At 33.9% G+C, this 20,045-nt stretch overlaps 1 protein-coding gene across 1 annotated transcript; it reads left to right on the top strand.

Moving 5' to 3' along the window:
- Positions 1,916-6,019, top strand: LOC18775263 (probable WRKY transcription factor 13). Its single transcript, XM_007208140.2, has 3 exons — positions 1,916-2,494; positions 2,664-2,909; positions 5,632-6,019. Exons 1-3 carry the CDS (start codon positions 2,199-2,201, stop codon positions 5,807-5,809), a joined length of 720 nt encoding a protein of 239 aa, XP_007208202.2. The 5' UTR covers positions 1,916-2,198; the 3' UTR covers positions 5,810-6,019.

Here is a 20,045-nt window from a genome sequence, read left to right as displayed (position 1 = left end):
CTCTCGAGGTCTTAAGTTTGATTCTCCCTCCCCCAATATCTCATGTATAGAAAAAGAAAAAAAAAATTCTTTAGAAACGTCAAAATTCATACATTAAATAATCAAGTTATAGTTATAAGATTAGGTAATTATTATTATTATTATTATACAGTTATCATCCATGAAATTTGAATTTAGGATCAAATAATCATCAGAATAGGATATGCAATCGCTCTTTTATATTTTCATTTGAGTACCAAATTTGATCTTCAAATTTTATTCACCAAATAATGTGACAAGGTTTGTGTGATTTAAATATTAACTTTTAGGCATTGACACGTATATTGACACGTCATTTGGTAAATAAACTTATGAATTTAACATTATTGTTTTGAAGTATAAAACTCCTATGGAACTCAACAGTGGAAAACTAATATATTCCAAATTATGAGAAAAGGTTTAGTGGTTAAGAAAATTAATTATGAAGGTCAAAACATTTGAGTCAAAAATTTATAAGTCCATTTCAAATAAGTAATTATGTAACCATAATCCTATCTTGCATGTTACATAATACATCATTGCAAGTTCCCAACCTGCAAGCAATTAGTCGTTTGAATGATAAATCATTCTAACCATCATATGCGATGCCTATATTAGCAAGTTATATAAATAAATAAATATATATATATATCTTTTGCATTTTCTTTAATGATCTATTCAGTCATGAATCATAAACTTGTATTAACATAATGGGGTTATAAGTTAATCATGTTATCTGAGTTTAACAAACGGGTGAAGTACAAAAGACACATTATAGGTCGTCAAAGAATTTTTTTTTTTTTTTTTTTTTTTTGGGGTCAAAGAAAGGTCATGAAAGATTACCATGCCTAATTGCAGAGATGATAACAAAGGTCATGAAAGATTACCATGTCTAATTGCAGAGATGATAACAATATGATACGGTGGGTTTGGAAATGGAGAAATTGTGTGGTAGATGTGGGGTTGGTTGAGGCATAAAAGAAAGTTAATTGCAAAAGGGAGATTAGAAAGGTGAGAAGCTTTTTCTCTGCAAAAAGTCAAATAGGGCCTCTTTCACAAATCATAATGATATCTTCACCGCCGATGCAGAGGGGGTAGATTTGCACCCAAGATTCATCATCATTGCCCTCTAAATATTTTCTTTTTGGTGTCCCAAAAGAAACCCTAGAAAAAATTGTCCAAAAGAAACCTAGAAATTGATAGATACATGAATTATAATGACCTTCTCAGTAAGCTTTTTCTTTTTGAAAGCTTTTGCAGTGAATGATATAATTATTTTCACTTGTATGCACACTTATATTTCAGATCTTTGTTCTATTATTGTGTACTCATCTATGTTAACTTTTATTCAGTCCCCCCCTCCCTCCTTCTCCCACCCAACCCAATGTAGCCATCCACGGCAATAGAGGTTGGACAAACTTTTCATGCAACTTTATCATAAACACAACTTCTTTTTTTATACAAGCGATATTTTATTTTAATCTAATTTACATTGCAGAGAGGGGAATTCAAATTTGGGTGTACATCCATTCGAGCCAACTTGAGTAAACTCATATCTAAAAAATGACAACTTTTTTATAATTAAGCACGCAAATAAACCAGCTATATTTCATATTTACTTGTCCTCTATTGTTGACCTTCACACAAAAACAACAGTGAAATCCCACTAACAAGTACTTCTTGTGAGACATGTACATATATCCCATACTTTTGAGGTCAAATGGCAACATGGTTTTCGCCACTCCACATATTACTCCAAAATCCAAACCACCAGCTTCAGTTGAAAATGTTAAAGTCTTTGTCTTAGTATTATAATATCACACTTTTTTCTCCTTTATTGTTTTATATTCTGAATTTTTCATCCTTAAATTTGAAAGGGTGTTTTAGACACACACAAAAAGAGGGGGAGAGAGAGAAAGAGAGAGGAAACGCAACAAGGGAAAGTGGTAGTCATGTTTAAATTTATAGGTATTTGGTTACTTTCAAATCTTGGTATATAATTCTCTTTTTCAATCTATATATCCTTGAAGTTTGAGAGAGAGCCTCTTGGTGTGCTTTTAATCTAGACTCTGCTAATACTCGTTCCTAGATAGATTTCCTTGGATTATTCTCTCATCGATTTTCTACACCCTTCAAGAAGAGAGAGAGAGAGGGAGAGAGAGAGTGAGAGAGTGAGAGAGATGGCATCTACGACGTCCCAGGCCATGCTCAACCAGCAGCAGGGCTTGTTTGAGAATGAAGAGGGTTCTAATGCACAGATGGGTTTCTTTTCAATCCCACCAAACTTGAACTTTTCTTCATTGGGATCTCTCAAAGCCTTCGGTTCTTCTAGCATACCTTCAAGCACCAATCTCTCTGAAACCCTACTCCCATCACTCACTCCTCTAAAGCATAGAGAAGATCATAGCATCACTACTAGTTCTGATTTTGGAGGATCCCAACTCCTTTCCTTGCAAAGATCCACTGCAAATCTCTGGTAAAATAATATAATTAATATCACACTTAATTTCCACATCTAGTGATTATATATGTAGTCTTGAATCTTGTTCTCCTTTTTTAATTGAATTCTCTTGCATGCAATACAATTACTCATGTAAAACTAAGAATATTAAAAGCATAAACATGTTTTGGTACATATGGTCTAGGGCATGGGGAGAGGTGAGCGATGATCATGAGTGCCTAAGCAGCAAGAGATCAAACGGTGGAGATGATCGCCATCATCACCATATGGGAGTTTCAGCAATGAAGATGAAGAAGATGAAGGCAATTAGGAGGAAGGTGAGGGAGCCTAGGTTTTGCTTCAAAACCATGAGTGAGGTTGATGTGCTTGATGATGGATACAAGTGGAGGAAGTACGGACAGAAAGTGGTAAAGAACACACAGCATCCCAGGTATACTAATTAGACAATTCACATTTTCTACACTGGTCTCTCCTTTTCTTTTCTCTTTTTCTTCAATTCTTTTGCTTTAATCACATCTTCAGCAAAAGTTTATTGCATGTCAAATTGGATTTTAGCTTCTAGTTGTACCCCATACACATGATGTGTTCCTCTCTCTCTCTCTCTCTCTCTCTCTCTCTCTCTCTCTCTCTCTCTCATTATTGTCATTGTTATCATTATTATCATTAGGCTTTTACAGGCTTGGCGCTGGAGATTTGACGGGTAGATGGGTCTGAATAATTTACAATATTGATAAGTACAGTGATAATATTTCCGACCAAAAAGAAAAAAGAAGATGGTTAACTATTAATGCACTTGTAATATTTTAGAGCCTTTTGCAAATGCCATTTCCAAAAAGAACTAATTATTAGTACTTTTGGAGATAAAATTCATAATATAAAGATCACGAAACACCAACATACTGTGCAAAGATTGATCAATTATAATGCTTTATAAAAGGAAACAAAAAATTTCTTAATCCCATAGATGCCGAAGCGAAATTATTACGGGGCGGATGATATTGCCGGAAATGAGTACCCTAAAATCACTTTTTCTTGGAATATTGATTTAATGTACGTCCCTAAGATTGGATTCCATGAAAAAGAAGAAGAAAGCTGCCAGTACTAGGACAAGAATCATCACCAGAATAGGAGAAGTACTGTACATGTGGTGGAGCTTCAATCCATTTCATTGGCCATGTTTAATCATAAGAATTAGGGTAATTTGATTATAATTATTGGTTGCAAAACTAGGTTATACCAAAATTAGGAAAGCACAGGCACATTATTACTTGCATGGTTTTGGAAGGGGTGCATCATGCATGGGTTGGGTATTTATTGCTACTATTTCTACAAGTTACCTTCATGTTTATATGTCAGATATAGGAATTTTCAAATGCACACCAATAACTTATTACAGCACAAATCACTAGTTTGGGTGCCACCTGATCACAATGTGTTTTCATAATCCAAATGTTCATTTTTAGGTCTTTCCTTCCTCCAAGGAAGGTCATCATCCCCTACAAAAATTTATCAAATAAGTTCTATTGAATTCACTTTGATTAGAAGACAGTTCGGATCATGAAACTGCGTTGTGGATGTTGGCCTACCATGGTGGTTTGTGACTTTTTAAGTTACATACGGTGTGCATTTTGAAAAATTTCTGATGTCGTACATCTAAGGGTCATTGTCAACCAAGTACTATTGATTAATTACGTGGAATATTATTTAAATTTAGATTAATCTGCTGACTTAATTAACATGTTTGGAGCTTGCCATATGTATATATCTATCCGGGTGTGAGTCACCACAGGAGTTGAAATTAAGTGCAGCAAAATTCCACAGAAATGATTTTAACTTTGAATGTGAGCGTATATATATCCTGCATAATCATATGCCTCATTTGTTGAATTTACTGGTGTCATGTGTTTTCCAAGAGTTAATAATTATGGTGTTCAAAGCTATATACAAAATAGTCAAAAGTTGGACTTATAATTAGAGTAGAATATCTTGCATGAAATGGAAATCCTCCCCCACTCCAACCTGAACTTGACTAAGATTTAATTTAACTTTTTCTGAGTTTATAAACCTTTTTTAGAGCTGGGTTTGTTAACTTATGTGGAGCCTGTGTGCTACTGATCAAGACATGTGAATGAATTGTCTCCTCTGATACAATATCTGATATACAGTTGAGTTATATAAGCTTTGAGCATTCAACCTAGAATATTGAAATAGGATATAATGAGTGAAGAGACCAAAGTTTTATGCACTAATTAGCGCTTATGGAAGAAGGAAAATACTTCCCTCCTTACCAGGTAAGTAAGAGCTCCTACATTCCTGTTAATAGCAGTGTGACATGTGTGCAGAAGTTTTTCTTTTTTTGTTTTTGATGAATTATTTTTGCATATGTGTCAAACTGTAATTCGTAAGAAGGAGGAGTATCTCATTACTGGTAAAGAGAATATCCATGCAAGAATTGGAATTCTTTAGATGCATGATCCTTGACTTAGATCGTTGGATGATATTTGATTTAGTGGTTATATGTCATGTACTCCCTGTCGATTGTTTGGCAATATAAAACGCTTATATTCATACTGTCATCATTAATTAGGTTACTTAAATTCATAGTCTGATAATATAAAATAGTTGTACGACAATATGAGTTCGGCAAAAAAAAAACACATTTACCTGTAAATGTATTATAAAATTATCGGAAAGCCAGACATCTTGTAACCAGAAAAGACCAAGACTTGGATCGGTTAGTCAACAAATTGCATCATAAGAAAACATGTGCAGTTTTCAGGTGAGTGCTTATTGTGTTTAATTAAATTGTTTGGCTAAAGTAAAGCAGAAATAGTATTTTGGGCTTGGAATTTCAGGGTTAAATGTAGGTCCCACAACTAGTCCTCTTATGATTTCATTGTCCCAAAAGGCAACTAAGCTCTCATCAAAGTTTAGAGACCTAACATTCTAGCTAGCTATAAGGCTCTGTCGAAGATCTTTCCGAGATCTTTCTGTTCACAATGCTTTTCTGAAGTGATGAGATGAGATATTTGTGTGCTTGCATTTGCTTAGTTCTACATGACCATGTTTTATTTAGTTAGGTTTATCAAGCTGCTTCAAAGTTTCTTGAATTACTTTTTGGTGCATGCATGCATATGTACATGCAAATGCAGGAGCTATTATCGTTGCACCATGGACAACTGCCGGGTAAAGAAAAGAGTGGAGCGATTAGCCGAGGACCCGAGGATGGTGATCACAACCTACGAAGGCCGGCACGTGCATTCTCCGTCGCACGATCTTGATCAAGATTCACAGCAAGCTTCATCTCACCTAAATAACTTCTTCTGGTAGACCATTCTGTATATTATATTTCTGTATCCTTTGGCTGCACTGTGGTTGTGTATGCATGTCTTTGGCAGTGTTTGGATGGATATATAGGATAATAAGCATGATGCATGGGCTTGATTGCCCCTTTTTGTTGATCAGCCTCGCCTCATGCTTTCGCTAATATATAAAATGCCTAATGAATAAAGCAATTATTCCAACCATTTTTATTACCAACTTTTGCATAGCTTTCACTTTTTCTATTGTAGTTTTCTAAATCAATCATGGATTTTGATTTCTGCTCTCCTTTCCTTGGGATTAAGATTTCTTTTCTAGCTAATTAGAGGGACATGATGGGATGAAGTAATCAATGGTAGCTTATGGGTGTATTCAATTTCGTTTTTAAAAGATTTTAAAGAAGTTTAAAAGTTTATGTGTATTCAATCACAATTTTATGGCAGTTTATTCAATTCTGGGTGTATTTAATTCTGACTTTTTAAACTACATTCAAATTTGGATGTATTCAATCACGACTTTAAAAGACTTCATAAAAGTTTGGGTGTATTAAAAAAAACTCATTGATTTTAAAGGAAATACAAAAAGTAGTAGATTTCATTTGATAATAGACTAATTTTAGGCCACGACAAATTTTTGCTTCCCCCTGTAGATTTTGATAGATATATTATTTTTATTCTCAAAATATGATTTCACTACTTCTACTACTACCATCTTATCATGACTATCACCATCGCTGTTGCCTCCGCCGCCACCACCATCACCACCGTTGCCAACCCCAACCCCCCCCCACCCCCCAAACCAACACCACCACCACTGCAGCCGCCACCACCATGACCATCACTGCCTCCTCCACCACCACCCTTACCCCCAACTCCACCACCACTACCACCCCTACTATCAGCCCCACCACCATCACTGCAACCGCCACCTCAACACCTCACTATAAAACATAAACTACATAATGACAACTCACAACTCATTCCCACAACACAACATACAACTCCTACCTCCTCCACCACTACCTTCGCCACAAACCACCATCATCACTGCCATCGCCATCACCGCCGCTCGCCATCGCTATAAACTCCATTAAAATTAATAATAAAATTATAACAAACTCAGTTAAAATCTATACACGAATTTAGTCAAAATATATATGGAGTTTGTAGAATTCAGTCAAACTCAATTAAATTCAATTAAACACCATCAACTTTATAACTCTTTTAAAATTATTTAAAATCTAAATTGAATACACCCTCTAAAAATAACTACAGTTCAGAAATCTCATAATATCATATTTGTCAACGATATTATGATAGGGCTGATTTAGTATTTCTTCTCTCTGAAGTGGTCCATGGGCTTGGAATGAATAGCGTAGTGGCCCCAACTAATATTATGTCCCCTGCCCAGCCTATATTGAACAAGTGTGTTAGGCCTGAAGAGCCAATCCTGCGCGAGCTGCTTGCGTCTTGAACTTGGGCCTTCAACCTTACAATACTAAAAGAATGATTTATTTGCAAAACATCACTCTACATTTTTTATTTTGGGTTAATTTCAATTGAGGACTAAAATTAATTGAGTACACCTTATGATCTAAGTGCACCTTAATATTTAAATCAAAATATAAAATTAACTAAATACACTCTATTTAACTATCCAAAATACCCATGAGACACTCTAATACACTCTAATACACTCTAATACACTCTATCTCGCCAAACAAAAACAACATTCATCGATCTCCCTATGATCCCTTTTTTTCCATACTTTGATTCTCAAAATTTTTAACTGTACAATTTAGACAATATTGTTCTTTTTGATATATCCTAAATCTAACTAATGATACAAAAACGTTCAACATAATTCTTTGATATTGATCCTAAATCAAATAATAATACTAAGTAAGGGAATCACTCTTATTAAAATACTTAATTTTGCAGCTTCGGTGTTTTAAATTTTTTTCCTAAGAAACATAGTATTTCATGCCGTCTGATTTTTGTTTTATTTTAATTTATTTATAAAATGAATCCAATATCTAAAACCAAAAAAAAACTCTGATTGCCTTCTCAACCAGGGGTTGACAAGGTTAGCCTATCTACAGTCTCTGTCTTTTTAAAATGAAATCTTTGATTCATGACCACCCAATTTTTTTTTTTTTTTTTTTTGATTGCCTTGCTTGCTGATATAAGCCCCAATATGATTCGTGTGGCTACTTTTGAGGAGGGAAATTGGAGAAAACAAGTTTTTACAAGGAGCTTCAAATATTTTAGGGAATTTTTGTATTGAAAGATGAGAAAAATGAAAAAATTATAAGTTTGGAGAAGAACAGTGATTGAAAGGAGAAGAGGTTCTATTGGGCTTGGTTTTGAGAGATAAAAGAGTTTAGCTGTCCAAATGCTAAGATGGAGAAGAAGAGAAGTGTGGGGAAAAATATGTGGTGTCATGTTTTAGATGGTTTTAAATGAACCCTAATATTAAGGCATGTTTGCCCATGCACTCTCAATTTTAACAGTCATTTACACTAATCATTTTAATTTTTTACAATTTAGTTCCGGCGTAAACTTCATTATCAAAATGTCCTTTAATTTCCTATGTGGTGGGCCTGGGTCAGATGAAAGGTATTTTTCAGGCAATAGGTGTCTTTACGCCCAAACCTGTAGAAAATGTGTCATAGTTTTTTAACAATAGTACTTGCGAAAGATATCATTTGCTTGAAAATACCCTTCAACTGACATCAAAAGAAGCGAATAGGTGGGACCTATGCCTACCATGTAGAAAATTAAAGAAAAATTTGACGGTGAAGTTAACGCCGGAACCATATTGCCAAAAGAAAAATGAAAATGATTAGGGTACATGATTGCTGAAATGGAGACTGTAGGGGCAAAAATGCCTTAAAGGTGAGAGTTCAGGGTATTAAATTGAAATTACCTATTTTATTTTTAATTTGACCGAGGGATATTCGAACTTGAGACCTATATCAATAAAACGAAGAAAAAAAGATACCATATCAATAACTAGTTGATCGCTCTAGGTTTTTAGGTCGAACTTTCAATCCTTAAGTTCATAACATCAACCGACCACTAATAATAGGGGTGGAGATCAATTCAGCCGATCTAAACCATCATGGCTAGTTTTGTTTGGTTTTAACCAAGATAAAAGTCAAATGTTTTAAAATCCAACAGGACCTTTATGGTTTGGTTTGGTTACGATTTTTGAGGTTTTGTATATTTATTTTATATTTTATTTTATTTTACACACACAGTTCTCTTATTGGATAATAAATGGGTAAGGATATTGAATTTGAAGTTTGATGGAACTTTGAAACTATCGATCTTTGAATTGTAACTATATTAGTTATTGGATTTTAAAGTTTGATGACATGTTGAATTTAAGGATGGTTTGATTTGCTAGAAAATAATACATACGTAGCAAGTTACAATTTTTTTTGTTTTACTTAGCTAACAAAGTCGAAAAAAATGCAATAGAAAAAAGATTTTACTTACACCCAACCGTTCAATTGGTTTATTTCAATTTCCTCAATAATTTTTGTCAAAACCAAACTGAATCATACTATTTTATAATTAGTTAGACCGGGACTATAAAGTAAAATTGATCCAGTTCAGATCGCACCCACCCCTAATCAATAACCAACTGTCTCATGCCCCCTCCGAACATTGGACTTTCATCGATGGTACAAATAGAACCCACTGATTGAAAACTAGATTGATTCAGACTTCATTTTCCTAACAAGCCACTGTAACCAAGCCTTCACTTGATGTTATGTCCATGGCTGAGAACAGCAAGGGGTGCAATAGATTGCAATCATGAAGAGGAGCTTTCCTATGGTATCTTGCAGAAACCATGATGCAATTATGTTCCACCGTACCTTCATGTTTGTATGCCTGCCAAATATCACTGATTCTATTCAGATTGGAGTGCATTATTACACCTTTACAGTTTCCATTTTCTCTCAAAAGTGGTCAATCCAATGGCCTTTCTGTACAAATTTGGAGCCCATCATGTTTCCGAATTGGACTTTTCCTTGATGGTGCATAAGACAAACTTATATGAGTGTGCCAAAACACAAAAGAGCTCAAATGAGAAATTGCGAATGCATTTGCTCTAGGGTGAATTTACCAAGCTAACATGGCCTACCCAATTTTTACTAGCCAGAATAAATGTACGAAATGTTATCTACAATTGTCACATGATATTTATCACCTTCTTCCAAAAGAAAATACTATAATTAATTTTTATTTGGTAAAAAAAAAAAAAAATCATCTTTTACTTATGTATATTTTCTAGTGTTTATACTCTATATATCGCCAAAATGACGGTCGGTTTAGGGTTAGGTTTAAGATTTATTACAAAGAAAGTGAAAACGAAAATTTGAATTGGACTAATTTTGACTATGAAGATTATATTTACAAGAAAATAGAAGTAAAGAATATAATTTCATGAGATTTGAACTCAGGACCTCCTCGATGATCAGTAGGTGTCATTAAACCAAATGGTTAATGACCTAATCACATTAAACTCCTAATCTAAACAATGATATTCTTTTATTTTTATTTTTAAACAAAGCAATCATTTAAACTATAAGAGGAGGGCAGAATCTCACACACACATCAAGGTCCCATGGGAGTTCGAACTTGAGACCACTGATTTGTAAATTAAGACTCCTTTTCACTGGACTAGATCCCGTTAGCAAAGCAATGATATCCTAATGTAGCTATTAGTCGCAAATTGGTATTGCTAAAACTTGAAACCATCTCAATGTTCCTTCCCTTTTTCAAATTTTGATCTCAAAGTTATGGTTTTTTGTTGTTTTTGAATAGGAATAATTGGGAATGGATGCATGCATGGGGTGTCATGCTGCTTTGTTTTTAGTTTTATAAAAACGACACCCGAAAGCCGAGGGTCACATACATTCAAGTGGCACAAAGAAAATAGAAAATATCTGTTTTGCCAACTCGATACACTTGGAATCGGACAGATCGTAGGAGTTAACTATTAGCATTTGACCCAATAAATTATAGATGCTGGCATTATGTGCCATATGCAGCTGGCAAAAAAAAATATATTTAAAAAAAATTCAGTCCACGAGCACAAAGGAATTAATAATTTCTTGTATTTCTTGTTTGTGGTATTAAAAAATATTGGTGATATAGTAGTAATCAAGAATGAAGACCCTTTTTAAATGTATATGAAACTTTCGAAGTGCACAATTTTATAAATAAAAATAAAATAAACTGATGAAAGCATCTTATTCTTAGAATTGTGTATACGTACGTACAATGGTACGATGTACGTTTGTGATCTGTATGGTTGTAAACTACGTGTGTCTATATTTATTACTAAAACAATGCTGAAGAGAGTTTTGCTAATTAATTATAAGCCATTCTTTTTTTTTCTTTTTTTTTAAAGCACTTTTCGTATTGAGAAGAGCAATAATACACTAAACTCACACATATAACACGGATGCTAAATCGAGAGTAAATTTTATATGTTTCGTTTTCGTGCTTTTAAAGCTGCTATTCTTAAGGGGATTACATGTGATGTATATCTTTTTTACTAAGTTTTTGTAAAGATGATCTTTGACTAATGACACAAAAAATAAACAAATCGAATTATGAGATGATATCATGAGGAGCTTAAACGATTGGATAACCTCATATTTTTTTACTAACGAGCTAGCGTTTGAGGTTTCTATATATATAATTTTCAAAGTAGAGTTTATAATTTTCTACAAGAATAACAAGCAAAAATATTCGCCTATGTCTCCCTTTTTTTACGATCTTCCCAATTGCCCACGTTCATCCATTCTCATTTGTTTAGGTCCGAAAGAAAACCCATTCATTCTTAATTGCACATCCTACTCTCCCGTGACAATTATTACAAGACAAAGCTCATTAAAAAAGAACAATTAAATTTAGCAAAAGGAAGACACACATAAACACGAGCACGTGAGGCCCACTAACTAGTACGTTAATCTTACTTATCTCTCACTAATCATGCATTTTTCACTCACATACTTCCAAAACAAAAACATGAATTTGGTTCGTGGTTTGTAATTTAATTAAGAAAATGCGTTAAAAGGAGGGCCCACCTCGTAAATCTGCCAAGGGCACTGCCCGGTTAAAGTTTTTTTTTTGTTTTTTGAATGTATTGATTGCATGCCCTGCGGGTCACCGGAGAGCCGCACGTTCAAACCCTAATTTCGAGGTCTTGCTCACTTTTAATTTCGTTTGATTCGTTTAATTCGAATAAATAATTTAACAGTGTATTTGGATGAAGGAAATAAATTTGAGATTTTGACAAAATTTAGAATTTCTAAATTGACATGAACCAATTCTTGTGTTTGGATAATAAAAATATATAAATTTAGAAATTCCAGTGGGAAAAAATTCCAACTTTAAATTCTATCTAAAAGTCATCATTTCTAAAATCCCAAGAGAGATTGAGTTTTTGAAAAAGACAACTTTATAAAAAAGGTTAAATTCCGTGTTTTAAATACATCACTCAAACAAGAAACTTTACAAATTCTAGAACATTAATTTACGTCATTTTAAATTCTGTCATTTATGAAATCCTTTGTACTTTTAAATTTCCTCATCCAAACGCACCGTAAGGGAAATCATTTACAAGGGATAGAAAATGAAAGCATTGTTTATATTATAATATTTAGTAATGTTGGGAAAGTAACTAAGAAATATCACTTTATTTCCTTACCGATGTTTGATTTGTGTAGGAATGTAAAACAAACTTTGTTTAATTTTTCAATTATACCCATGTTAGAAATATGAACTAAATAAAATAAAAGAATAATGCATTTAATGTTATATTGTAAATCTAAATAGTTAATGAGAACATAATGGTCATGAAAAATAGTCGTGAAAAAAGTACATTTAATGATGGGCCTAGTTTCCGATGGAAAGGGAAAATGAAACCCACGGGGTGGAGGGTCTCATTTTCCCCCATATTTTTCCATGAGAGAGGCGAACATTTTCCATGCCTAGACTTATCAGATTTCCCATTCCCAAGCCTCATTTCCCATGAACCAAACACACTCTTAGTTTTCATGTAAACTCCTCCCTCTACACACTCCATGTTGTAATTTTTGCTCATACCAAGTCTTCAAAATATTTGGTATATATATATATATATATATATAGTTTTTCTCTTATTCCGACTCGTGCGAACGCCCTTGTAAACATGTAGGAAAGCAGAGAGGGGTAGGAGAAAATACATACTGTTCACACAATAATAACATTCGGATGTTTGCATAGGAGAAAATATATATATAAACATACTAGTAGTTGGGGCGAGTACTAGAGTGGCTAAATAACAAGAACAACGAAGATATTATTTAGAGAATATTATCTCCAATAAATACATCGATATATGACTTAGTATCGAGAGTAATGAGTTGACTCACTAATTAACCATAAGTGGACTCATTAAAGTTATAGGTAGGAATGGTTTGAATTGGTCTGTTTGTTGGTTAAAATTGGCCACCGAACTAACTACGTCGGCAAGGAAACTTCCATGATTGATGTTGACCTAATGGAGGCTCTACCAACCACGATCGTTTCATTACAAAATTGAATTGGTTGTGGTCAGTTGTGGTAGTGCTAATGAGATGCACATGAAAGGAGATTCGACAAAGACTAAAGGAGTTTCAACTATATTCGATGATAATTTGGCAACATTGAGTGTGCCAATTAACAGCCGCTCTCTCCCTCTGCGAGTCCTAAAGGAAAATTCCATTAAGGTGGGAGGAGGAAGAAGCGTCACTGTCCCTCCTCCCCCTCCTCCCCCTCTTCTTTTCTCATCTTTTCCTTTTATGATAGTGAATAAGTCTATTAGGGCATTTTGAATAAAAAGCCTCTTGTTGTGGTTTCTTCTAAGCCATGGTTAGATTGAAGTTCCCCATTACCTCTTTTACTCTATATTCTCAATCAAATCCTACTCCCAAAACCCGCTCCTTAACGCCGCTCATGTTCTTTAAATTTGATTCTACATCGTCTTTGACGGAGGTTGCTGCAAATCACCTAATTGTTCTTTAGCAAAGTTATTGTTTTCGTTTATTTGTTTGCTCTTATGCACAGGTAGATCATTGAAAATCATATTTTTCCCAGATCTGTTACAGATGCGGTGGTGGGTGTGGCCGTAACAACGCTTACTCAGGTGGTGGTGGTAGGGTTCGTTTAGGCTCATGGGTTAATTTAGGGTTTTGGTTATGTTGGGTTTGTGGGCTTTGTTTGGGCTTATGGCTAATTGTGGTGATGTGGCTCGTAGTTTTAGTGCGATTTTTGTCTGCATTAGTTTTACTTTTAGCATGTTAGTTTGTTGCCCTCTTGGGATTGGTATTTTAGATGTCTTTGATTGTACCGTTGAAGTTAATCTAATGAAGTTTCTATTTGATTAAAAAAAAAACTATATTCGATGATATTTGGGACAATTGGAGCACATTTGACAAGATGGGAGGAATGAGGAAGAGATATAAAGAGAGATTGTCATAGATCGTGGTGAGGTCTTTAACGACGCGACGAATGACGACAAGTGGTGAGGAGATAGAGAGAGGAGGAAGGTTGAGAGAATGCAGAAGGACGTGATAGCATTAACATATTTAGTGGGACTTCAAATGAGATATCATGGATGAAGGTAAATATAAAAAATAAAAAATTTTCAATTTCAAAACTCTATAAAATAAAATAAAAATAAAAAATACACCAAACCGAACATACATGATTGGTTTAGCTGATTAGGACTTTTCTTTTTTTAGTTATAAATTCCCAACTGTAATTAGAACCTTACTAGCAAAACTAAGCTGAATAAAGGCAAAACACGTGAAGAAAAATTTGTATAATCTTTGTCTGGATCATCAATATCACGTTGGGCACGCTTAATGCTATCTAGTTAAAAATCTTGTTAGGAAAAACCAAGTGGAATAAAAACCTAAGTGAAGGAAAGAAAAGTACATTGCACATACGTACTATATATATAGCATACTTTTAGATGCTCTAGATAACTGCATGCTTCAATCAAATCATTTTTAAATTCGATTCATCTAGTTACAATACACAATATTTTGGAATGTGGACTTTGAAAAAAATTTTGTAAAAAAATTCGCCAGATTATCAATGGAACGAATTTTGTCCCATTTCAATTAACTAAATTTATTACAGCTCATGTGTGTAGACAAATGTCATCAAATTTGTGTTCTACTTGCATTACTTAGTCAATATCTCAATTCATCTAATCAACTCAATTCGAATCAAGGCTTAAATCCAAATAAACTCATCAAGTAAGCCAGTATCACTCAACACAAAATACATCATTACGTATAAACCCCACAATTGGGTAAAATTGAGGGTATAAGCTAGCCGATGATCCACTAGCTGATGATCCACTATGAAAAATAATATGGACACAAAGAACACAATGAAAAAATTAAGTCAAATTAATACCCTTGAAGTCAATAACTCATATCGGCAACTCAAATCAAGTTAGATGCAATATTCGTGATAAATTCATGTAAGATCTATATGAACTCTACTCAAAAGGGAGGAAAAAAACATATTCAAAGTTCATCTTCCAACATCTAAATGATCCTCATGAAGTAGAAGTACATATTTGAAATCAAAAGAGATGGAAAAAGAAACTCAATCTCATATTGTAAAAGGGTTAAGCTCTTACAAGGCCTTCGACTTTTTCAATTGTAAGTATCTTTGCTCAAGCTTCTAAGCGAAAAATGTTTCAGAAAAATATTTATAGCCTAATGAAGTGAACACGCCATAAAAAAGATAACCTATAAAACTTGATCGATCATGTAATTATGTTGATTGATCAAGAACGGAGACAGTGTTTCCATATTCGTGTATGAGGAACAAAAATTATAATCCAACCTATGCATATTAGCCTAATTAAAATCATCGTCAATTTAAACTTATGAATGCATGATATAGATGAAGTTATCGCTAACTCCAAACTTTTCATAAACTTCATCCTTTAAAAAACAACCTCTTTGAAGCTTTCCACATTCTTGATCAAGGAATCAATGGCCAAAACTTATGCTATCCTAAATCTAATATTACAACCAAATGGGCTTTTTGATCTGGGCAAATGACAAACAAATTATTATGTTAACAATCTCAAACAGTTGCATAAAAAATAACAAATATGTGTGAGTGCCACCTAGATTAAAAAAAATAAATTTAAAAGAAAAAAATTAGGATCCCCTAGCATTGTCCATAAGAATTTGGATTCATGATAAATTCCTGAATGCATACTAATAAAGGAAAAAAAAAATTCAAATATATGTTAAGAACTCATGGGTAGAACTTGTCCTTAAAACCTGGCTTGTAAGGGAAGGGTACTCAGGAGAACGTCCTCATTGGTCCACTTACATGAGAAACCAAGCACTGATGCCAATTGTTAAGAGCCTATTGGTAGCCTGGTGGTAGTCGTTGTAAGACAATATCTTGTCTTAACCACGATTGTGGTCTTCTAATCACATGTGCACTCAAGAATTTGCATTGATCACGATATACAACTCTAACATGGCTGTAGCTCTTGTTCTAAGTGTATTTAAATTGAAACACAGAAGCCATGAGGATTCCTAATTACATATGAATTGAAACAACCTATCCTAATGCAATGAGGTTTACTAAAGTGTTTCTTGATGGACAAGATACTAGGGTAATTGCTTATAAATAGATGTCCCTTCCCTATCGACTAAACACTCTCAAACAGAAAATCTCACCCCATCTAGAGAGAGCTAAGGAACTGAGTAGATAAGAAGATTTCTATTCACCATGTTAGACCAAGGATAATGTTGAGGTTCAAAGGCATGCTAGAACTTTCATGTGGTATCAGAGCACTAGGTCTTGTTCTTTAATCTAACTTTTTCAATTTTTCAAGTCTGCATAAAGCTCATCTTTAATTTTGATCATTAGTCATGAAGCATGTAGCTTAAAAACAATTGCATATCTTATGTGACAAGGTATGATCAAGGGCTTCAAGATTCTATGCTCAATCATGCTTGGAAGGCTATTGATGAAAGATTGGAAATTTTCAGTCTGATAAGTTAAGTAAGCCACAACTACTTAAATGTTACAAGAGTGATTGTCAATCAACAAATTGATCAAGATTTGCATCACAACTAGTAGCCTTTTATGCTATTTCTATCTACATATGGAAAGAACACAAATTGATAACAGATGTGATGGAACAGTGTGAATGAAAGGATTGAACAGACTAACAAAGAAACCTTCTTAATCCACAAATGAGAGGTTTACTTGTGCAGGAATTCTATTCAAACCCTAATTCAATGCTTTGGAATATGTTCAACTCACAACCCACATGTGTGAGATGATAATGTTTAGATACAGAACCATGGGAACAATTTATTTATTATTTATTTTTGTTATAAATTTACAGTGAATACCTCAAACTATCAATCCATGGAAACTCTAATTGTATCAAACTATCAAAATTGGAAGTAAGATATGCAAATATCCTTGGGGTTTTTGGACTATGATGTTGTTCTCAAAGAAGATCCACCCCAAGAACCAGCTGCAGATGCTTCTACAGAAGTCAAAGCCAAATATGCCAAGTGGGAGAAGACAAATTGCATGACCATGCTGATTATGCAAAGGTCTATGTCATCATCTATGAAAGGAAGCATTCCCAAATCTGAAAATGCAAAGCAGTATTATGAGAGCATTGCAGAAAGATTCAAAGAGTCTAAGAAAGCTTTGAAAAGCATACTACTAAACCAACTAATTGAGATGAAATATGATAGACAAGGATGTGTAAGAGCTCACATCATGAATATGATCGGCATTGGGTCAAAAATGCAAGAGATGGATTTGAATATAGATGAAGACATGATGGTAGACTTTGTTTTGAATTCACTGCTTAAGGAATTTAAGTCTCTTAGAAACACCTACATTGCTCAGAAAGAGTGTTGGACACTCAACGATCTCATCAATATAAGTGTTCAACAGGAACATAACAATATAAGGGAACAAGGTACAAAGGTAGCGAACATAGTGCAAACCAAACAATATAAGAGAATAAGAACAAAGCTGTTGTTTTTGGAAAAGAGAAAGAGAAGGAAAATAATAATTCAAAAGCTTTGAAACCAGTGGGATTGAAATATTTTTTCTACAAGAAGAATGGACATATGAAGAAGGAATGTAGGAGTTACAAGAAATAAACAAAAGGCTAAAGGTTAAAGTATTCAAGTTTTGGTTTGTTTCAAATCTAAGTTAGTTGATTTCTCATATGATTCATGGTGGTTAGACAGTGGTGCATCCATTCATGTGACTAATTATTTGCAGAGGTTCATAAGGAAGAGCCTGCCAAACAAGGATGAAGTGAAGGTGTTCATGGGCAATGGAGACAATGTTCAAGTAGATTTCATTGCAGTAGTTAGGATTGAACTGAATTTTGGGTTTATTTAGGAATTAGAAGATGTGGTTTACGTTCCTTCAATGAGGAAGAACCTAATCTCAGTTACTAGGCTTGTAAAGTCAAAATTCACTTTGAACTTTGATGATTTTGGTTGTTCTATTTTCATAAATAAAGAATTAGTTGGAAAATCAAGTATTGTTGATGGAATGTTTTTATTGAATTGCAAAGAAACTATGAAAATTAATTATGTTCAATTTAAACCAAGCAAAGAATGCTCATTCAACTATGGCATAAAAGGCTCAAACATATATCAAAGGAAGGAATCAATACCTTGTGCAAAGAATTAGTCTTAGCACCATTATATCATAACAACACAAATGAGGTTTGCATTAAATGTGTGAAGGGGAAATTAACTAACTTAAGAAAGAAAAGTGATGTGGGAAGTCAAAGTGTACTAGAGTTAATCCATACATACATCTGTGGACCATTCCCAACTCCAACTCATAAAGGGTTCAACTACTTCTTCAATTTTACAGAGGATTATTCAAGGTATGGACATGTTTTTCTAATCAAAGAAAAATCTATAAAGCTAAAGTAGAGAACCAACTAGACTTAAAGATCAAAGTGTAAGATCTAACAGAGGAGGACAGTTCTATGGGAAGTTTGATGAAACATGGAGAAATCCTGGTCCATTTGCAAGGTTTCTACAACAAGAAGGAATCATTGCACTGTACACTAATCGAGGAACTCCATAGCAAAATGGCATTGTAGAGAGAAGAAATAGGACTTTAAAGGATATGATTAGAAGCATGATGTGTTTCACTAATCTACCAATTTTTCTATGGGGAGAAACACTAAATACACCTAATTATAAACTTAATAGAGTACCTACCAAAAGTGTCAACGCAATTCCTTCTGAAGTTTGGAACCAAAGGAAACCAAGTTTGAAACATTTAAGAATATAGGGGTGCAAGGCTGAGGCTAAGTTATACAATCCCATGGAAAAGAACTAAAGGATACATATTTTATTGCCCCAAAAACACTACGAGATTTGTAGAAACTCAAAGAGCAGTGTTTATAGAATCTGAGGATGAGAGAATTGAATAAGAAGGTTTTGAGTTTGATGAAGTTATGATAGAAACGGAGAATTCAATGAAATCACATACAGATAATGGCATTCTAGTCTTACTTGGCTTTGACTTGAGCAACAAGCAAACTTATTTAGAAGAATATATTGAAATAGGTCTAATGGAGATTGAAGAAGAAACTCAAGCACATCAAGTTTTTCCACCAGAAACTCAAACTGCAGCCTAAACAGAAAAAGGAAACAACACTCAATTAAACATGGAATTAAGAAGATCACAAAGGCCTAAGAAACGTGCTCTACCTGACGACTGTGGTGTCTACTTACAAGAATCTGAGCATGATGTAAATGGAATTGAAGATCCCATGAATTTTAAGCAGACAATGATTAGTGGTAAAAGTAAGAATTGGTGGGGTGTTATGAAGTCATAATTGATTTCCATGGAAAAGAATGGAGTTTGGGAACTTATATCATTATCACAAGGCTGCAAACCAATAAGATGTAAGTGGTTTTTCAAAACAAAAAGAAACTCAAAGAAGCATATTGATAGATATTGTGGGAGTATATATTTTCGTCTCTAATCAGGGCACGCCACATGGAAAAGAAGAATGTCTCTTAAATTAATTAATTAAACCAGTTTATCTGGCTAATTAATTAATTTGGATAAATACCTTAATTAATATGATATTATCTTTATTTAAAGAGATAATATCATTAATTAATATATTATCCTAATAA

This window comes from Prunus persica, chromosome G6 (genome assembly GCF_000346465.2).
Source record: "Prunus persica cultivar Lovell chromosome G6, Prunus_persica_NCBIv2, whole genome shotgun sequence".
In the NCBI taxonomy this organism is placed as follows: Eukaryota; Viridiplantae; Streptophyta; class Magnoliopsida; order Rosales; family Rosaceae; genus Prunus; species Prunus persica.
This window is presented reverse-complemented; position numbering and strand designations above follow the sequence as displayed.

Coding starts and splice junctions, on each gene's coding strand:
- LOC18775263 (XM_007208140.2), top strand. CDS start 2,199: ATGGCATCTACGACGTCCCAGGCCATGCTCAACCAGCAGCAGGGCTTG. Junction 2,495..2,663: donor AGATCCACTGCAAATCTCTG/GTAAAATAATAT, acceptor CATATGGTCTAG/GGCATGGGGAGAGGTGAGCG. Junction 2,910..5,631: donor AAGAACACACAGCATCCCAG/GTATACTAATTA, acceptor ATGCAAATGCAG/GAGCTATTATCGTTGCACCA.